Source organism: Somniosus microcephalus, chromosome 19 (genome assembly GCF_052327205.1).
Source record: "Somniosus microcephalus isolate GS21.2 chromosome 19, FLI_Smic_1.0, whole genome shotgun sequence".
Classification (NCBI taxonomy): domain Eukaryota; kingdom Metazoa; phylum Chordata; class Chondrichthyes; order Squaliformes; family Somniosidae; genus Somniosus; species Somniosus microcephalus.
Window position 1 is genome coordinate 25171270 of NC_141005.1, and position 20019 is coordinate 25191288.

The window sequence follows — 20019 nt, forward strand, 5'->3', positions numbered from 1 at the left end:
CAATTATATTAATGACTTAGATGAGGGGACCGAGTGTAATATATCCAAATTCGCTGGCAATACAAAGCTAGGTGGGAAAGTAAGCTGTGAGGAGGATGCAGAGGCTGCATAGACAGGTTAAGGTGAGTGGCAAGAAGGTGGCAGATGGAGTATAATGTGGGGAAATGTTAAATTCTCTACTTTAGTAGCAAGAATAAAAAAGCAGAATTTTTTTTTTATAAAGTGAGAGACTAGAAATGTTGGTATGTAGACAGATTTGGGTGCCCTTTTACACGCTTCACAGAAAGTAAATGTGCAGGAACAACAAGCAATTAGGAAGGCAAATGGTATGTTAGGCTTTATTGCAAGGGGGTTGGATGTCTTGCTGCAATTATACAGAGCTTTGGTGAGATCATACCTGGGGTATTGTGCAGAGTTTTGGTCTTCGTACCCAAGGAAGGATATACTTGCCTTAAAGGGGGTGCATCAAAGGCTTACTGGATTGATTCCTGGGATGAGAGGGTTGTTCTATTGAGTCGAAAGGGCCTATATACTCTGGAGTTTAGGAGAATGAGAGGTGATCTAATTGAAACGTATAAAATTCTTGGGCTTCACGGCGTAGATAGAGAGGGGCTGTTTTCCCTGGCTGGAGAGTCTAGAAGCAGGGATCATAGTCACAGGATAAAGGGTTGGCCATTTAGAACAGGGATGACAAATGTTTTCACTCAAGAGTTGTGAATCTTTGGAATTCTCTACCACAGAAGGCTGTGGATGCTGAATCATTGAGTATATTCAAGACAGATAGATTCAGCCAGTGTCCCGAACTCCTCCATCACCATCCCTGGGTATGTCGTGTCTCACCGGCAGGATAGACCCAGCAGGGGTGGCAGCACAGTGGTATGCAGTCGGGAAGGAGTGGCCCTGGGAGTCCTCAACATTGACTCCGGACCCCATGAAGTCTCATGGCTTCAAGTCAAGCATGGGCAAGGAAACCTCCTGCAGATAACCACCTACTGCCCTCCCTCAGCTGATGAATCAGTTCTCCTCCATGTTGAACACCACTTGGAAGAAGCACAGAGCAGCAAGGGCACAGAATGTGCTCTGGGTGGGGGACTTCAATATCCATCACTGAGTGTGGCTCGGTAACACCACTACTGACCGAGCTGGCCGAGTCCTGAAGAACATAACTGCCAGTCTGGGCCTGCGACAAGTGGTGAGAGAACCAACACGAGGGAAAAACCTACTTGACCTCGTCCTCACCAATCTACCTGTCGCAGTTGCATCCGTCCATGACAGTATTTGTAGCAGTGACCACCGCACACAGTCATTGTGGAGACGAAGTGGATGATCCATATCAGCCTACTCCTGCGGTCCCCACCATCACAGAAGCCAGTCTTCAGCCAATTCGATTCACTCCACGTGATATCAAGAAAAGGCTGAGCGCACTGGATACAGCAAAGGCTATGGGCCCCGACAACATCCCGGCTATCGTGCTGAAGACTTGTGCTCCAGAACTAGCCGCACCTCTAGCCAAGCTGTTCCAGTACAGCTACAACACTGGCATGTATCCGACAATGTGGAAAACTGCCCAGGTATGTCCTGTCCACAAAAAGCAGGACAAATCCAACCCAGCCAATTACCACCCCATCAGTCTACTCTCAATCATCAGTAAAGTGATGGAAGGGGTCAGACAGTGCTGTCAAGCAGCACTTACTCACCAATAACCTGCTCACTGATGCCCAGTTTGGGTTCCACCAAGACCACTCGGCTCCTGACCTCATTACAGCCTTGATCCAAGGTAAAACTAAAGTCAATGGGAATCAGGGGGGAAACTCTCCAATGGCTGGAGTCATATCTAGCACAAAGGAAGATGGTTGTGGTGGTTGAAGGTCAATTATCACAGCCCCAGGACATCACTGCAGGAATTCCTCAGGACAGTGTCCTAGGCCCAACCATCTTCAGCTGCTTCATCAATGCCCTTCCCTCCAACATAAGGTCAGAAATGGGGATGTTCGCTGATGACTGCACAGTGTTCAGCGCCATTCACAACTCCTCAGATAATGAAGCAGTCCATGTCCACATGCAACAAGACCTGGAAAATATTCAGGCTTGGGCTGATAAGTGGCAGGCAACATTTGTGCCACACAAGTGCCAGGCAATGACTATCTCCAACAAGCAAGTCTAACCACCCTCCCCTTGACATTCAACAGCATTACCATCGCCAAATCCCCCACCATCAACATCCTGGGGGTCACCATTGACCAGAAACTTAACTGGACCAACCACAAATACTGTGGCAACAAGAGTAGGTCAGAGGTTAGGTATTTTGCGGCGAGTGTCTCCCCTCCTGACTCCCCAAAGCCTTTCCACCATCTACAAGGCACAAGTAAGGAGTGCGATGGAATACTCTCCACTTGAGTGTTGGAGCTGCACTCATCCAGGCAAGAAGCTCGACACCATCCAAGACAAAGCAGCCCGCTTGATTGGCACCCCATCCACCACCTTAAACATTCACTCCTCCACCACCGGCACACCGTGGCTGCAGTGTGTACCATCTACAAGATGCACTGCAGCAACTCGCCAAGGCTTCTTCGGCAGCACCTCCCAAACCCACGACCTCTTCCACCTAGAAGGACAAGGGCAGCAGGCACATGGGAACACCACCACCTCCAAGTTCCCCTCTGAGTCACACACCATCCTGACTTAGAAGTATATCGCCGATCCTTCATCGTCACTGGGTCAAAATCTTGGAACTCCCTACCTAACAGCACTGTGGGAGTACCTTCACCACACGGGCTGCAGCAAGCAGTTCAAGGCGGCGGCTCACCACCACCTTCTCAAGGGCAATTAGGAATGGGCAATAAATGCTGGCCTTGCCTGCGACGCCCACATCCCATAAAAACAAATTTAAAATAAAAAAGAGATTTTTAGACATTAAGGGAATCAAGGGATATGGGGATTGGGCGGGAAAGTGAAGTTGAAGCAGAAGATCAGCCATGATCTTACTGAATGGTGAAGCGGGGTCGAGGAGCCTTATGGCCTACTCCTGCTCCTATTTCCTATGTTCTTAAAAATCATGTTCAGCACTTCCAGAGACAAAACTGCCCTCTCATTTGCCAAAGTCAGAGATGTTGTTAGTGGCAGCATTGTAAAGGGATTATCACCCTCAAATGGCAGCACACATAGCAATAAAACACCTTGCTTTCTCTAATCTCAAGATTGCATTCACATCATAGACCTGAGCATTGAGAAGCCTGAACTCTGGCAAAACCATCTAATCAAGGGAATTGACCAATTCCATGATATTGTCACTGCATAAAAAGGTAGCTAGAAGCAGGACTAACTTTGGGCATAAATGTGCGTGTAAATTTGTTGTGTTCTGTACAAATGCAAACCGGAGGATGGGTGTGATCTAGAACAGCCACCCAGATCAATGTCTAATTTCCAGAAGATGGTTTTGGCTTTGGTGGCCAAACTACAGGAAACTCTTTTTTTTATCCCGCACCGACGGGACCGGCGTGGTGCCGGTTGATCAAAAAGTCCGGATTACAGAGAGGTATACTTACCAAGGTACGAGAGCCCCGTACACGGCCAGAGGTGCAGGAACCCCGATTACACGGCACTTGTGCAGGAGTCCCGGTTACACGGCCACAGATCCAGGAGTCCCTGTTGCACGGCCACAGGTGCAGGAACCCCGGTTACACGGCACTTGTGCAGGAGTCCCGGTTACACGGCCACAGATCCAGGAGTCCCTGTTGCACGGCCACAGGTGCAGGAACCCCGGTTACACGGCACTTGTGCAGGAGTCCCGGTTACACGGCCACAGATCCAGGAGTCCCTGTTGCACAGCCACAGGTGCAGGAACCCCAGTTACACAGCCACTAATATGTAGTAAAACTTACCTGAACCTACTCCTGGATTTTGCCGGTTAAGAGAGATTTCCGGATATTTAGGTGCCGGTTAAAAGGGAGTTTCCTGTATATTAATTCAGTGAATTGAGCTAGGAATAACGTTGAGGTGCAAATACCACACTCCTGTGGAGCCTTCATCCTGGAATTGGGACCAAAGGATCAGTTACACAATCAAATTTGTCAAAATGTCAGAATTTTCACCGCACATTCCAGCCATTTCAAAGACAATGGGGACATTTAAGCCTTTAACCTGAGATGCAGGCAGAAAGACTGAACATAGAAAAGGTGGAAACTAGGGTGTTCCCAAGTGAAAAAGAACCAGAGACTGCTAGAACGTATTGCACGCTGTTGGCGAGACTCTCCCCACAGTCTCTGTTGTTAGAAGCAGAGTGTAAGTTTTAAAAGATGAGGCCCTTTTTACTGCTATCATTATGCATAAATCAGTGTCATTCTATAGGTGTTGCACTTATTCAACTTCTGTAAATAAATCTTAAATTCAGAATTTGAACTAAGTTCAAATGTGGTGGGTTGATTGTCTCCGTGCCTCTTTGGAAGACTAATATAGTACAGTGGAAACTTGCCTTCTAGAAATCAGAGGGCTATAAATTGGTTAGCCCCAGAAAACAAGCACGGGGATTGCGATGCACGATTAACCCGCGTCCATAGAGTGGAATGCAGGCAGCATACCAACTTCGGCTGCCGGCTAATTATAATGATTTCTGCGTGCAGCCAGCGCTTCCCGTACTGTTCATTGGCTGCACGCATCAGCAGAGGGCCAGGAGTCCTCCCCCCGCACAACTGACCCTTTCTCCCGCTTGCAGAATTCCCATTCTACCTGGACCCCTCCCCCTGGCCTCTTACCCTCTCTAGATCTTTTCATCGCTAACTGCCGCCGTGACATCGGCCGTCTCCATTTCTCTGCTCCCCTCACTCACTCCAACCTCCCTCCCTCTGAACTTGCAGCACTCCATTCTCTTAGATCCAACCCTGACATTGTCATTAAACCTGCTGACAAGGGTGGTGCTGTTGTTGTTTGGCGTACTGACCTCTACCTAGCGGAAGCTGAACGCCAACTCTCCGACACCTGCTCCTACCTCCACCTGGACCATGACCCCACTACCGAACATCAAACCACCGTTTCCAAGACTGTCACTGACCTCATCTCCTCTGGAGATCTTCCCCCCGCTGCCACCAACCTCATAGTTCCCCAACCCCGCACAGCCCGCTTCTACCTCCTTCCCAAGATCCACAAACAGGACTGCCCTGGTAGACCCATCGTTTCAGCCTGTTCTTGCCCCACGGAACTTATCTCTTCCTATCTTGACTCTATCTTTTCTCCCCTTGTCCAGTCTCTTCCCACCTACATCCGCGACTCTTCGGACGCCCTCCGCCACTTTAACAGTTTCCAGTTTCCTGGCCCCAACCGCTTCCTTTTCACCATGGACGTACAATCCCTCTACACCTCCATCCCCCACCCGGATGGCCTGAGGGCACTCCGCTTCTTCCTTGAACAGAGGCTCGTCCAGTCCCCATCCACCACCACCCTCCTCCGCTTGGCTGAACTTGTTCTCACATTGAACAACTTCTCCTTTAACTCCACTCATTTCCTCCAAATCAAAGGTGTTGCCATGGGTACCCGCATAGGTCCTAGCTATGCCTGCCTTTTCGTGGGCTATGTGGAACAATCTTTGTTCCAGTCCTACTCGGGTCCCCTCCCTCACCTCTTTTTCCGATACATTGATGACTGTATCGGTGCCGTTTCCTACTCTCGCCCCGAACTTGACAATTTCATTCACTTTGCCTCCAATTTCCACCCTTCCCTCACCTTCACATGGTCCATCTCTGACTCTTCCCTTCCTCGACTTCTCCGTCTCCATCTCTGGGGATAGGTTATCGACCAATATTTACTACAAGCCCACTGACTCCCACAGCTACCTGGACTACACTTCCTCCCACCCCGCTTCCTGTAAGGACTCTATTCCATTCTCCCAGTTTCTCCGCCTCCGCCGTATCTGCTCCGACGATGCCACCTTCCACACCAGTGCTTCAGACATGTCTTCCTTTTTCCGCAACCGAGGATTCCCCTCTACCGTGGTTGACACCGCCCTCGACCGTGTCAGTTCTATCTCCCGCACCTCTGCCCTCACCCCTGCCCCTCCCTCCCGGAACCACGATAGGGTTCCCCTTGTCCTCACCTTTCACCCCACCAGCCTCCACATTCAACGGATCATCCTCCGGCATTTCCGCTACCTCCAAAGTGATCCCACCACCAAACGTATCTTCCCCTCCCCTCCCCTTTCAGCATTCCGCAGGGACCGCTCTCTCCGAGACACCCTAGTCCACTCCTCTATCACCCCAAACAGCCCTTCCCCTTCGCCTGGCACCTTCCCGTGCAAGCGGAGGAGATGTAACACCTGCCCCTATACCTCCCCCCTCCCCACTGTCCAGGGCCCCAAACACCCCTTCCAGGTGAAACAGCGATTTACTTGTACTTCTCGCAATCTAGTATACTGTATTCGCTGCTCACGATGCGGTCTCCTCTACATTGGGGAGACCAAACGCAGATTGGGTGACCGCTTTGCGGAACACCTCCGTTCAGTCCGTAAGGGTGACCCTGAGCTTCCGGTCGCCTGTCATTTCAATTCACCGCTCCATTCCCACTCGGACCTCACCGTCCTTGGCCTCTTGTACTGTTCCACGGAAGCTCAACGTAAACTCGAGGAACAGCACCTCATCTTCCGATTAGGCACTCTGCAGCCTTCCGGTCTCAATATTGAGTTCAACAATTTCAGATCATAACCTCGGCCCCTATTTCATTTTCACTTATATTTTTCCACTCCTTTCCTTTCCCCCCCCCCTTTCCTTTTGTTTCTCTCTCACACCTGGCAGCTATCTTTTGCCCTGCCAGTACACTTTACACCTAATCACAGCCTATTACCATCTCGTCTAGCTTCTAATCTCTTTTACTTCTTTTGGTTCTTTTATTCTTTTGTCCGATCGCAGCCCTGCCTTCGATCTAGTTCCTTTTCTCTCCAGTTTTGAAGAAGGGTCAAACCCGAAACGTCAACTCAAATTTCTCTCCACGGATGTTGCCTGACTTGCTGAGTTTTTCCAGCATTTTCTGTTGTTATTTCGGATTTCCAACATCTGCAGTATTTTGCTATCGTACTACTTAAAGCTAACCTGCACCTCTGAAAGGGGAGGTGCATTGTGACTGCAGCAGGTGCTGGGAGCCATTCAGCAACTGAATCTGACCTTAAATAGAGAAGAATGCCTGGCCATGGGAGACAGCGGGCCCCCAGGTTTTCAGACGCTGCACTGGAGGTCTTGGTGCAGGAGCTGGAAAGGAGGAGAGAGGTCCTGTATCCTCAGGAGGCAGGAGGCCCTCCAGACACATGATGACAAGACAGTGGGAACAGATAGCCGCAGAGGTTAATACCAGAAATACAGCCCCAACGACCTGGATGCAGTGACGGAAGAAGTTTAATGACCTCACACGAGTTGTCAAGGTGAGCGAATGCATCTTCAAATGCCATATCCTACCAACTGCACCACTAGCTTCACAGTGCTCAATGCACCACACCCACCCACAATCAACATCAATCAGAACCCATACTTAAACAGTCATATGCTTCACCTCCCCCTCACACTTGCAAGCCTCACACCCACATCTCACACACTGCCAGCTGTTCAACCATGACAGCCACATCACCGAAACAGATTGCACGACACCCAATGAGACACTTTCCTCTCTCTTGCTGGAGAAGGTGGCATACAACCAGAGGTAGCAGGAACTAACCGAAGAGGGAGAGGTGCGCCTGCCTGTTGTAACCCCCATGGATGATACGGTGCTGGCCATTGTGGGAAGGGCAAATGCTGAGGCCGTGGCCACCAGAGGGGCTGAAGCCATTTAAGATGACGGTATCCTCATACCTCATCCTACTTCTCACATCCCACTTCTCCATCATCCCCAACTCTCTCGACTTACAAACTGCAGATGGTGCAAGCATGCACTTCTTACTTTCTCCTCAGCACAACCCAATCCTTGTCCCTTTTTCATTTCAAATACCCAACAACTGCAATCCACCCAGGCAGTAGTGGGAAAAGCAAACAGTCAGCGATGAAGAGACAGTCACTAGATTTCACACTCAACCACCAACTCATATTCCTGGCACTCTGCATAATTTAGAAGATAGCATAGAGGCAGAATCTGCATGTGGTGAGACACCGGGCACAAGTGCGCTGCAGCCAGGGCAGGGGGAAAGGAGAGCGCAGCTGCGAGCTTGCCGGAGGGAGAAGTCACACACTAGGTCTCTGCTGCAGAAGGACTCGGCAGCACCTCCCAAACACGCGACCTCTTCCACCTAGAAGGACAAGGGCAGCAGGCACATGGGAAAACCACCACCTCCAAGTCACACACCATCCTGACTTAGAAGTATATTGCCGGTCCTTCATCGTCGCTGGGTCAAAATCCTGGAACTCACTCCCTCCCTAACAGCACTGTGGGAGTACCTTCACCACATGGACTGCAGCGGTTCAAGGCAGCGGCTCACTACCACCTACTCGAGGGCAATTAGGGATGGGCAATAAATGCTGGCCTTGCCAGTGACGCCCACATCCCAGGAATGAATTTTTAAAAAGCCTGGACAGAAAGAGGCTGTCTCAATTGCAGCCTCCCCTCCTGTTCCTCAGTTTCTCACCTGATAGGTGGTGGCAAGGGCTGCTCCCTCATGATGGCAAGGTTGTGCAGCATACCACCCCCCCCAGCCGAGTACTGCAGGACTCCTCCAGAGCGGTCCGGGGAGCGGAATCATTGCTTCAGATTTCCTGTGGCAGCATGGCTCTCGTTGTATGCCTGCTGCGCACGTGTGCGTGGGTTGCAAACCATGAGTCATGAGCCATGTCATCAGCAGATAGCCCTCGTCGCCCAGTAGCCACCCTTTGGTTTGCCGTGGTGGTTGAAATACAGCAGAGGACTGCCGCAGAATGAATGCATCGTGACAGCTACCAGGATCTGACCTGCATGATGCGTTACCTGTGGTCACACACCAGCTGCAACTCGAGTGGAATCCCTTTCACTTCAGGTACATGACAGTTGACATGAGACGCACACAAAGCCATGTGTGTGCAGTCAATGGCACCCTGCACCATGGGGAAGCCTACTATCCTTGAAAACACTCCTGCTTCTCTCTGCCGAGAGAATGAAATTAAGTTATCTCATTTTGCATAGAGAGCCACAGTGACCTCCCTTATGCAATAGTGCACTGCAAGGTGTTGCTAATATCTCCAGCAGTCTGGAAGGAGCCAGACGCATTAAAGTTCACAGCCACTGGCAATGCGGTCCTTGCCCTGCTGAGGTTGGAGTTGTGGCTGCATAGTTGGCAGATTTCAGCGACGACCTCCCGAGTGAAGCAGACGTCTCAAAGGTTCAGGTAGGAGAATTGCTCCCTGAATACCCTGGGCGATATGGCCTCCTCCTGAGAGCCCTTCTCCTCCCTCTTCTAGCAGCTTGCCCTGCTCTGCCTGGCCTCTGCTCATTTTCCCAGTCATGCTCAATTCCAAGTGGAAGGCCTACTAGGCCACCCATGTCTGGAAGCACCTGGTTTGTGCACAGGCCTTTAAGTTACCAAAAAAGCACTTCAGCACCAGCCAGACCACTTCCTGTAGACTGTTGAAACTTTTAACAAGTATGGAAAAGCACCCAAAACACAAAGTGCAGCAACAGCCAGAAGAAATAATCCAGCAACTAACTTGTAAGCAGTTGATGATCCCTTTAAATAGCACTGGTGGGTGGGGGGGGGGGGGGGTGGGGGGGGTCCTTCATACCGTTGAACACATGTTCAGTTGTGGGAGGTCGAGAGGATGTAGGCTGGAGCGTAGAGCTCCAAAATGTCAGCGCTGGCGTCAAATCAGCATTGCACGCTGATAGACATCATAATCTGCCTGCTCTGCATATTTCTGGCAGACGTCAGGTGTGCACACGCTCACCCATTTACCAATATGGCTAATTAAAATAACTTTTTTTAAAAATTAAAATTTTCATGACTGCGAGCTATGAGAGATACCCATACTGTTAATGCACCAAAGTCCCTGCTCATGTCTTACTTGCTCTATAAGCACTTTTGCTTGTTTGGGCGAGTTTCATAATCAAAGCCAAGGGCATCAGTGCTGGGTAGTGGAGCACCTTTGCCACTTTTGTCACCCAGGATTGGCATCCCAGGTCAGCTATAGCACAGTCAGCAGAGTGATCTTGTGTCATGGAGTACTTTATTTCAGCAACAGATTATTGGAAAATAACACCTACATTATACAATGCAATATTAAAAACTGAAGTTAGTAATTCAGTGCTATTCTGTTCTTGAAAGATCATGAATGAACCAACAAAATCCAGAGGGCAATATGTTTAGACTTTTATTTGTCCGCGACACGTTTATCATTTTATTTGCCCTCAACGCACAAAGAAACCCTTTCAGCACTGATCTTAGCATTCAGCATAACAAAGTCACAGAAAAGTCTGTTCTGTAGCGGTTATGCAACACAATGCACATGTTCATGCTGGAAAGCTGTACAATAAAGATATTACAAAGGATAATAGTACGGCCCAAGATTGGTTCGGGTGGGACTGTCAACACCACAATTCTTTTGTGGACTTGTAAAGAACCACATTGCTTGCTTCAAGCACATGAAGAAACCTCAACATTTTGACCATTCTAATAGTCAAATGCTATTTACAGTACTTTAAAAGCTTGACTCTGGTGGCAAGTGTCTAATCAGAGGCAATCCCACAAAATAAAAACAACACCAGTGCTGTAGGGACCAATGCTCATATTAAGAGGGTATTTCCCCAAGTACCTCCAACCACAGTGCTGGCAGTAGCAAATATAAATAGTAGCCAACACAGTCGGGTCCACCATTTTGGGTCCAGTGTCTTAGCCCTTGCATAGCGCCTTTGCCACTTATAGTATATGAAGACCCTCCCCTGCGACCAAATTAGCAAATGTAGCTTAGCACTTAGTGCAAACAAGCACTTGTTGCAATGTCTTAAATCGGGACTTCAGAACAATTGAATGTATAAATCCCTTATGCTCAGTCATCCGATTTGCCTAATCCATCCACAGTATATACAGGGTAGATTTGACAGCAAGATAACTGGCACACATTACAGAAATGGAAGAGAAACAATTAAATGAATTACTGCAGCAATGTGCACAGCCAGCGATTGGCATAAATGTCTAGCAACAGGATAGCACAATGGCCTCTACCACACTCATGGCATGTTTATCTAGCAATGCACTACAACAGTATGGTAGGTCCTAGATTTGCACCTGCAATTCTCTATAAACAAATTCTCCATCTACTTTGAAGAGGTGGTGGGGAAGGAAGCAAAAGGCTTAATGCCAAAAAATGTGAAAATAATCAAGTCAGACTACTCTCTGGCACATCCCAGAACCCACTGCAGGTAAACAGACATCTTGGCACAGGTCTCAATCCTCTTGTACAGGAATGGAATTCTAAAAAGTTTCCTCCATAAAGAAGGAACTTGCACTTATATAGCACCTTCCTCGACCTCAGAACGTCCCGGAGTGCTTTACAGCGAATGAAGTACTTTTGAAGTGTAATCACGGTTATAATATAGGAAACGCAGCAGCCAATTTGCGCACAGCAAGCTCCCACAAACGGTAATGAAATAATGACAGGATAGTTTGTTTTAGTGATGTTGATTGAGGGATAAATATTGTCTGGGACACTGGAGAGAACTCTGCTGCTGTTCTTTTACACCAACCCGAGGGGGCAGACAGGACCTCGGTTTAACGTCTCATCCGAAAGATGGCACCTCCGACAGTGCAGAACCGAGGGAGTGTTACATGGCGATGTCAGCCTGGATTATCACCTCTGGAGTGGGACTTGAACCCACAACCTTCTGACTCAGAGGCGAGTGCGCTTTCTAACTTTACATTTGAGATCAGACCTGACTAAGTGAATCAATGGCCTAATAGGTCTGGAACTTAATTACAGCATTATTCTGTAACGATTGACATTTATTTTTTCTGCAGGTAGAGGTCTTGTCAAGAGTCACATACTACAGTATTCATTTCTGTTGAATGTCCTACAGCACCAGGCAGCATTGCAAGTATCCTAGTCAAGCCAACTATTAGTTAAACCACTAATAAACTCTACACAAATGCTCACAGCATTTCAGTATAACCCTTCATTGCAAAGCTCTCCAGACTGTTGCCACATTGCGCCTGCATGTCACTGCAGTTTAAGACCAAGTTGCAATTACTCTCCCGAGATAAGACATACACCCTGGCACAGACAGTCAATGTCCTTTCAAAACAGTACCTTGGGAGGATTCATGTAAACAGAAAAACATACTCAATTTCCCTGGATAATCATAATCATTCCCTGTCAAATGGAACTCCAACAGAACAGAAAAACTCAGCGGTTTTCCAAAGCCTTTGATAAGTCGAAGCTTTTTTCTCCTTGGCACAAGGCTCAAAATTGAAGCTGTATAGCCAACGTGCCTGGTAGAAATCCCTTATGTGCAGTAAAAATGACTGGTCCACTGACTCATGTACTTTTTTAATTCAAGTACTGCATTAAGCAGCACCATATGCCTGCTGCCAAGTGTTCAACAGTCATATCACTGTTATTGTGCCTGGATTGTACATTTCCATTACCAGCTAATGCTGGGGGGGGGGGGGGAAAAAAAAGAAAATTGATTTTCCATTTATTCACCCTAATTTTAAAGCTCGCCTTTATATAAAAGAGTCAAGGAAATCGTCCTCCCTGCAGCTGAATCGGACATCTCCATCACACAGGCTGTCCTTTAGATTTCTCTGAATTTTCCCACATTTGTGTCAGTACTGATTTATATTCATTCAACAATCACTGTACACAGCACAAATATGCCTACTGCACAAACTCAGCATGAACAGGGGCCGCAGCATTCAGATCTTCAGGCTGTTTGTCCGACTGCAATTTGGCTTTTATATTTGAAAAAACGTATGGCAGCGGATAGTGCAGCAATGCTTTAAGTTATGCATATCTTTCATGGCTTTGTCGGGTACAATAATAATTTAAATAATGTTGTAAAACATGAAATTCTGCCATGTTTAATAGAAATGCTTTACAGCTGCTGGCAGCATTTACCAGCAATGCACTGGTGCTCTTTATGTGAACAAAACAGTGGCTCATGCCCACCATTCAATCCACAGCTTCCAAACGTTGCTGTGAAGGAAGAAACTATGCTACAAGCTGCATGTGGAGTTTGCCAAGTACAAAATAATTTTGACCATTAATCAGTGTATTTAATGGGGCTAGTGGTGCAGTGAATTAGCTTCAGTTTGAAATAACAACAGAAAATGCTGGAAAAACTCAGCAGGCCAGGCAACATCCGTGGAGAGCGAAATAGAGGCAACGTTTCAGGTCAAAACCCTTTGTCAAGACTGAAGAAGCACAGGAAATGAAACAGATTCCCTTCTTGACGAAGGGTTTCGACCTGAAACGTTGACTCTCTCTCTCTATACGGATGTTGCCTGGCCTGCTGAGTTTTTCCAGCATTTTCTGTTGTTATTTCGGATCTCCAGCATCTGCAGTATTTTGCTATCGTACTAGCTTCAGTTTGAACCCAGTCTGATGGAATTGAAGTATCTGGTCAGCTGAACAGCGCCTCAAACCTACGCTGTATAAATGCATGGTCGCTCTTTCCCTTCAGCACACCGATCCATAGCCACAACGTTTCTCATCAAATAAACTACAAGTTTTGAAAGAGGTGGCTATAGAGATAGTGGGTGCATTGGTTGCCATCTTCCAAAATGCCATAGATTCTAGAACGGTTCCTGCGGATTAGAAGGTAGCAAATGTAATCCCACTATTTAAGAAAGGAGGGAGAGAAAACAGGGAACTACAGACCAGTTACCCTGATATCAGTAGTAGGGAAAATGCTAGAATCCATTATTAAGGACATAGTAACAGGGCACTTAGAAAATAATAATAGGATTGGGCAGAGTCAACACGGATTTATGAAAGGGAAATAGTGTTTGATAAAACTGTTAGAATTTTTTGAGGATGTAACTAGAAGAATAGATAAGGGGGAACCAGTGGATGTGGTGTATTTGGATTTTCAGAAGGCATGCGATAAGGTGCCACACAAGAAGAGGTTATTAAACAAAATTAGGGCTCATAGGATTGGGGGTAATATACGAGCATGGCTTGAGGATTGGTTAACGGACAGAAAACAGAGTAGGAATAAACAAGTCATTTTCACGTTGGCAGGCTGTAACTAGTGGGGTACCACAAAGATCAGTGCTTGGGCCTCAGCTATTCACAAACTACATCAATGATTTGGACGAGGGGGTCAAATGTAATATATCCAAGTTTGCTGTTGATACAAAGCTGGGTGGGAATGTAAGGAAGCTTCAAGGGGATATAGACAGGCTAAGTGAGTGGGCAAGAACATGGCAAATGGAATATAATGTGGAGAAATGTGCAGTTATCCACTTTGGTAGGAAAAATAGAAAAACAGTATTTTTTAAAATGGAGAGAGTTTGGGAAATGTTGGTGTTCAGAGAGACCTGGGTGTCCTTGTACACGAATCACTGAAAGTTAACATGCAGGTACAGCAAGCAATTAGGAAAGCAAATGGTATGTTGGCCTTTATTACAAGAGGATTTGAGTATAAGAGTAAAGACGTCTTACTGTAATTATATAGGGCCCTGGTGAGACCACACCTGGAGTATTGAGTACAGTTTTGGTCTCCTTACCTAAGGTAGGATATACTTGCCATAGAGGGAGTGCAACGATGGTTCACCAGACTGGTTCCTGGGATGGGGGGATTGTCCAATGAGGAGAGATTGAGTAGACTAGGTCTATATTCTCTAGAGTTTAGAAGAATGAGAGGTGATCTCATTGAAACATACAAAATTCTGACAGGGCTTGACAGGGTAGATGCAGGGAGGATGTTTCCCCCTGGCTGGGGAGTCTAGAACCAGGGGACACAGTCTCAGAATAAGGGGTCGGCCATTTAGGACTGAGATGAGGAGAAATTTCTTCACTCAGAGGGTGGTGAATCTTTGGAATTCTCTACCCCAGAGGGCTGTGGAGGCTCAGTTGTTGAATATATTCAAGACAGAGATCGATAGATTTTTGAATATTAAGGGAATCAAGGGATATGGGGATAGTGGAGATGATGTAGAAGATCAGCCATGATCTTATTGAATGGCGGAGCAGGCTCAACAGGCCTACTCCTGCTCTTATTTCTTATGTTATGTAAACTGTCGGTCACAGAAACCATCAAGATGGCTGATGTGGGAAGTACAGGATTCGTCTGAGCATAACTGCTTTATACTTTATCTAAACTGTGACTGCCAGTGTAAAACAATGCTGGAGGAAGGGGAGAAGAGAGGGGAATGAGGAAACATTCCATCCCTCAATTAATACTTCTAACCTCAAGCATTACAAAACTCAAATCATTTATATAAAAAAAATTACAAATTAAAAGGTACTCAAATCTCAATGAAAAAGAGCACGCAGTGAAACACCCTATTTCAGCCTCTGCTGTAACATACCTCCAGGGGGGTCCAAGGAATGCAGGAATGCTCCTCAGTGAGGAGGGGGGGGGGGGGGTCTTCATGTGCGTTGGGGTTGTCAAAGGACAGAAAGCTGCTTTGGGGTAGGGTGTTTGCAGGGTTCATAGGTTGCTTCATGGAGCAGTGCAGGTTGAAATGTTCACTATTAGGGGCTGGGGCAGGGGAACTGGTAGTCACAACGACAGTGTGTGGATTCAAGGTGCTGATCACTGGGGTGGAGGTTTTCAAAGCCAAAATCCTACTCGACAGGGTTGCAGTGATTGTTGATGAGATTTAAAATACTGGTCAATGGGGGGGATATGCTCCCAAGTAAGCATGGGAAGGGGAGGCGTGTAGGTCTAAATTTGAATGGAAAAATCTGAAACAGTACTCAATTGGTGGGGGAGATCACCATAAATCAGTGTGAAGGAAGCGGTCAGTGGGGGGAAGGGAGTTGGCTGGGAAAGCAAATTATTACATACAGGAAACTCTCGTTTAAACTGCATCTAATTATCCGGAATTCTCTAATAACTGGCAAAATTCAGGAGTAGGTTTTGAGGCTTCCGTATACTGTATAATTGTGGCCGCGTGATCGGGGCTCTCGTATCTTGGGCCATTGTCACTCCATGTCCCTTCTTCTGGTCTGAGGTCGGCCGATATATAAATTGCCTCGGTAGGTATACCTCTCCATTATCCGGAATATTTAATCAACCGGCACCATCCCAGTCCCGTAGGCACCGGATACGAAAGAGTTTACTGTACTATCAAGTTGCTGCTTGGTTCTCATTTTATATGTGTTGCAAGACTCCAGCAGCACCCACAAACTCCCAATTCTAGGATACGGGTCTAGTCATCATTATTCTACTCAGTGGGGGCAAGGGGAAATGTTATTTATTCCTCAAGGAGAGCACAAAACTTACCTTTATCTAGAAGTCTACCGACCTCCAAGAAAAGGATTGAGCAGTGCCACCCAGCAATACAAAGTTATGAATTACTTTCACAAAAGAGGCTTAAGATCAGTTGATTGAAGAATTGTCAGACAAGATTCCACTTAAGTTAATGAATCACATTATGCTGCTCTGGCAACATCACCTACAGGTACAATATTAGAATACTGCAACCATACAGCAGTTTTAATATATAATACACACACATACAGCAACTATCCAATCTGATGACATGGTAATTGCAGAAGTACTTGGCTGCACGAAGACCTCTGACATCATCCCCCTCCCCCCGCACCACCATCGTTACTGGAGCAGGAAGAGTTTACGCATTGAACCAATTTGTTCTTGGTCTCCGACATTCATGTGGATTGGAGAGCACCTCCCATTAGTTGTGTGATTGGGGGTTGTATTTTTCTTTGCTAGACTATGGGCGGGTTGCTTTCTGTATTCTCCTCCTGGAAAGTAATTTGGATGTTTAACCAATTTATTGGACTTCTTTGAGGAAGTAACATGTGCTGTGGATAAAGGGGAACCGGTGGATGTACTGTACTTAGATTTCCAGAAGGCATTTGAGAAGGTGCCACATCAAAGGTTATTGCGGAAAATAAAAGCTCATGGTGTAGGGGGTAACATATTGGCATGGATAGAAGATTGGCTAGCTAACAGAAAACAGAGTAGACCTAAATGAGTCATTTTCTGGTTGGCAAGATGTAACGAGTGGTGTGTCACAGGGATCAGTGCTGGGGCCTCAACTTTTTACAATTTATATAAATGACTTGGATGAAGGGACCGAAAGTATGGTTGCTAAATTTGCTGATGACACAGATAGGTAGGAAAGTAAATTGAAGGGGACATAAGGAGGCTACAAAGGGATATAGATAGGTTAAGTGAGTGGGCAAAGATCTGGCAAATGGAGTATAATGTGGGAAAATGTGACAGTGTCCATTTTGGCAGGAAGAATAAAAAAGCATATTTAAATGGTGAGAGATTGCAGAGCCCTGAGATGCAGAGGGATCTGGGTGTGCTCGTGCATGAATCGTAAAAGGTTACTATGCAGGTACAGCAAGTAATTAGGAAAGCTAATAGAATGTTATCGTTTATTGCGAGGGGAATTAAATACAAAAGTAGGGAGGTTATGCTTCAGTTATACAGGGCATTGGTGAGACCACATCTGGAGTACTGTACAGTATTGGTCTCCTTATTTAAGGAAGGATGTAAATGCGTTGGAAGCAGTTCAGAGAAGGTTTACTAGACTAATACCTGGAATGGGCGGGTTGTCTTATGAGGAAAGGGTGGACAGGCTAGGCTTGTATCCGCTGGAGTTTAGAAGAGTAAGAGGTGACTTGATTGAAACATATAAGATCCTGAAGGGTCTTGGCAGGGTCGATGTGGAGAGGATGTTTCGTCTTGTGGGAGAATCTAGAACTAGGGGTCACTGTTTAAAAATAAGGGGTCACCCATTTAAGACAGAGATGAGGAGAAATGTTTTCACAGAGGGTCGTGAGTCTTTGGAACTCTCTTCCTCAGAGGGCGGTGGAAGCAGAGTCTTTGAATATTTTTACAGCAGAGGTAAATAGATTCTTGATAAGATAGCAAAATACTGCAGATGCTGGAAATTAGATTCTTGATAAGCAAGGGGGTGAAAGGTTAGCGGGGGTAGGCGGGAATATGGAGTAATCAGATCAGCCATGATCTTATTGAATGGCGGAGCAGGTTCGAGGGGCCAAGTGGCCTACTTCAGCTCCTAATTCGTATGTTCGTATGTAGGAGGGTTATGCCAAGTGAGCCACCAAGAACAAGCCCCGTATTGCTTGGTACTTCTTCAGCTCCAGATGAGACATTTTCCATTGATACAGCTAGTCTTTGGTGTATAGTGTCCTAAATTATTTTTGGTACAATTCCAAAGTAACATTTTGAATGGTGGCCCACCAGGACAGAACTCAGAACAGATAAAATTAAAAAAGGAAAAACTGCAAATGTTTGAAGTCTGAAATAGTAAAATATACAACAGGTCCTCTGCATCTGTAAAGAGAAAAGGCTGGTTATGAGATTTTGGGTGTGTAACCTGTCTTTTCTTTTTATAGATGCTGACTGGCTATTTCCAGCATTTTCTGTTTTGATTTAAAATAACTAGTACCAGATATACTGCATTTGGCTGGAAGCAGCTTGCAAACTACTGCTCAAAACATTAGCACATAGACATGGGTGGACTGCGATAGGCATACAGAGGTGGTGTGTTTCAGGGAAAGTGGAGGACACGAATATTGCCAAACGTGGAATGATGGACAAATGATCAGTGTTATGAGTTATCAGGTCAGTGATGAAAATACCCTCTCCCATGTGGCGTTTGATTTTATTATATTAGCAATTTTCAAAATGTTCATTTCCTGTCACTATCTTTCGTAGCATGCTGAAAATGACAATGTCTGTCACATTGTAACTGAGTATATGAAAAATATTTCCAGTTATTACAACTTGAAGATATGCCAGGTTGCTCCTACCTTGCACAGGCAAGAGCCACCAGTGCAGCTGCAGCATTCTCTTTCTGTTTCCATGGGATTGATTGACCCGAAGCAGGTGATTCTTCTAACCAGGAGCAAAGCAGGGCCTCCAGTCCATTCAGACAGTCAGCAGGTTCTTTTGTGAGGCTCAGAGGCTGGCAATCTCGAAGGCAGTTCAGGAGTACCTCAGCAGTGATGTTACAGAGGGAAGGGTCGGTTTTACTTTGTGACTGGATCAAAGGGAACACCAATAAGAGGCCCATGCGAGAGGTAAATGGCGCCTGTTCTGGTTGCTGCAGCAAGCCCTGCCGCTTGAGCAAGGACATGGCCTCTTCGTCACTGGAGTTTTCACGCTCATGCTGCTCTTCAAGTGCTAACTGTCGTTGTGCATTCCACAGGCCTCTAAGTGCATTGAGACGGTATTCAAGTAGTCGTGCATAAGCATTACTCTGGTTCCCGCAGACAGCTCGCAATCGTTCTGCCAGCTCTTCAGGATTTTTGGTTTCGAATGTCAATATCTGAAAATTGAATAACGAACATTTTTTAATCACAATAATGGAAAATGGTTTTTATTTGTGACAAGTCATCATACAACACTGATTTTTCTGCCCTGAAAGAACAGCTGTCCATAAGCTTTTGATTTCAAGTGTGGGAAAGGAATCCAAGTTTCAAATTATACAGATATACCAGAAGTGAAGAGGCTGGTAGGTATCACAGCTTCATTACGCTGTGACATCTAGAGACATCATCTTATCTGGCATCACTCAATGCATCGTTTTACAAATAATCAGTCTCACTGGAAAAAATTAACAAAACTAGCAAATGTCAATCACCACATTCCAACACGTTACCCCAAACCTGAGAAGCGAACCATATTAGTCAGGTTATTAGAGAACAGTAATTCAAAGTGGTCATGTTACATAATCATTTGAGACAAGACAAAGTCATAACATACCTGCTTACTGTACTCACCATCACAATGTTCCTTGAATACTCAATTATATTTGTAACATAGCATAGCAAGAACTAAAACTGCACTCGCAAGCAAAGATGGAGAAGTATATATTTTGCATGATTACAATGCGCTAGACAAACATCAGAGATCATGCGA

General features: G+C 46.2%; 1 protein-coding gene across 5 annotated transcripts in view; it reads right to left on the bottom strand.

Annotated features, from left to right (window-relative positions):
• hectd4 (HECT domain containing E3 ubiquitin protein ligase 4) overlaps nucleotides 1-20019 on the bottom strand; it is a 268113-nt gene that overhangs the window by 235306 nt on the left and 12788 nt on the right. For all 5 annotated transcript variants that reach the window (XM_085961398.1, XM_085961396.1, XM_085961397.1 and 2 more), the window contains exon 2: nucleotides 18909-19426. In XM_085961398.1, coding sequence (XP_085817524.1) covers nucleotides 18909-19426 — 518 coding nt within the window. The remainder of the gene's footprint in view (nucleotides 1-18908; nucleotides 19427-20019) is intronic.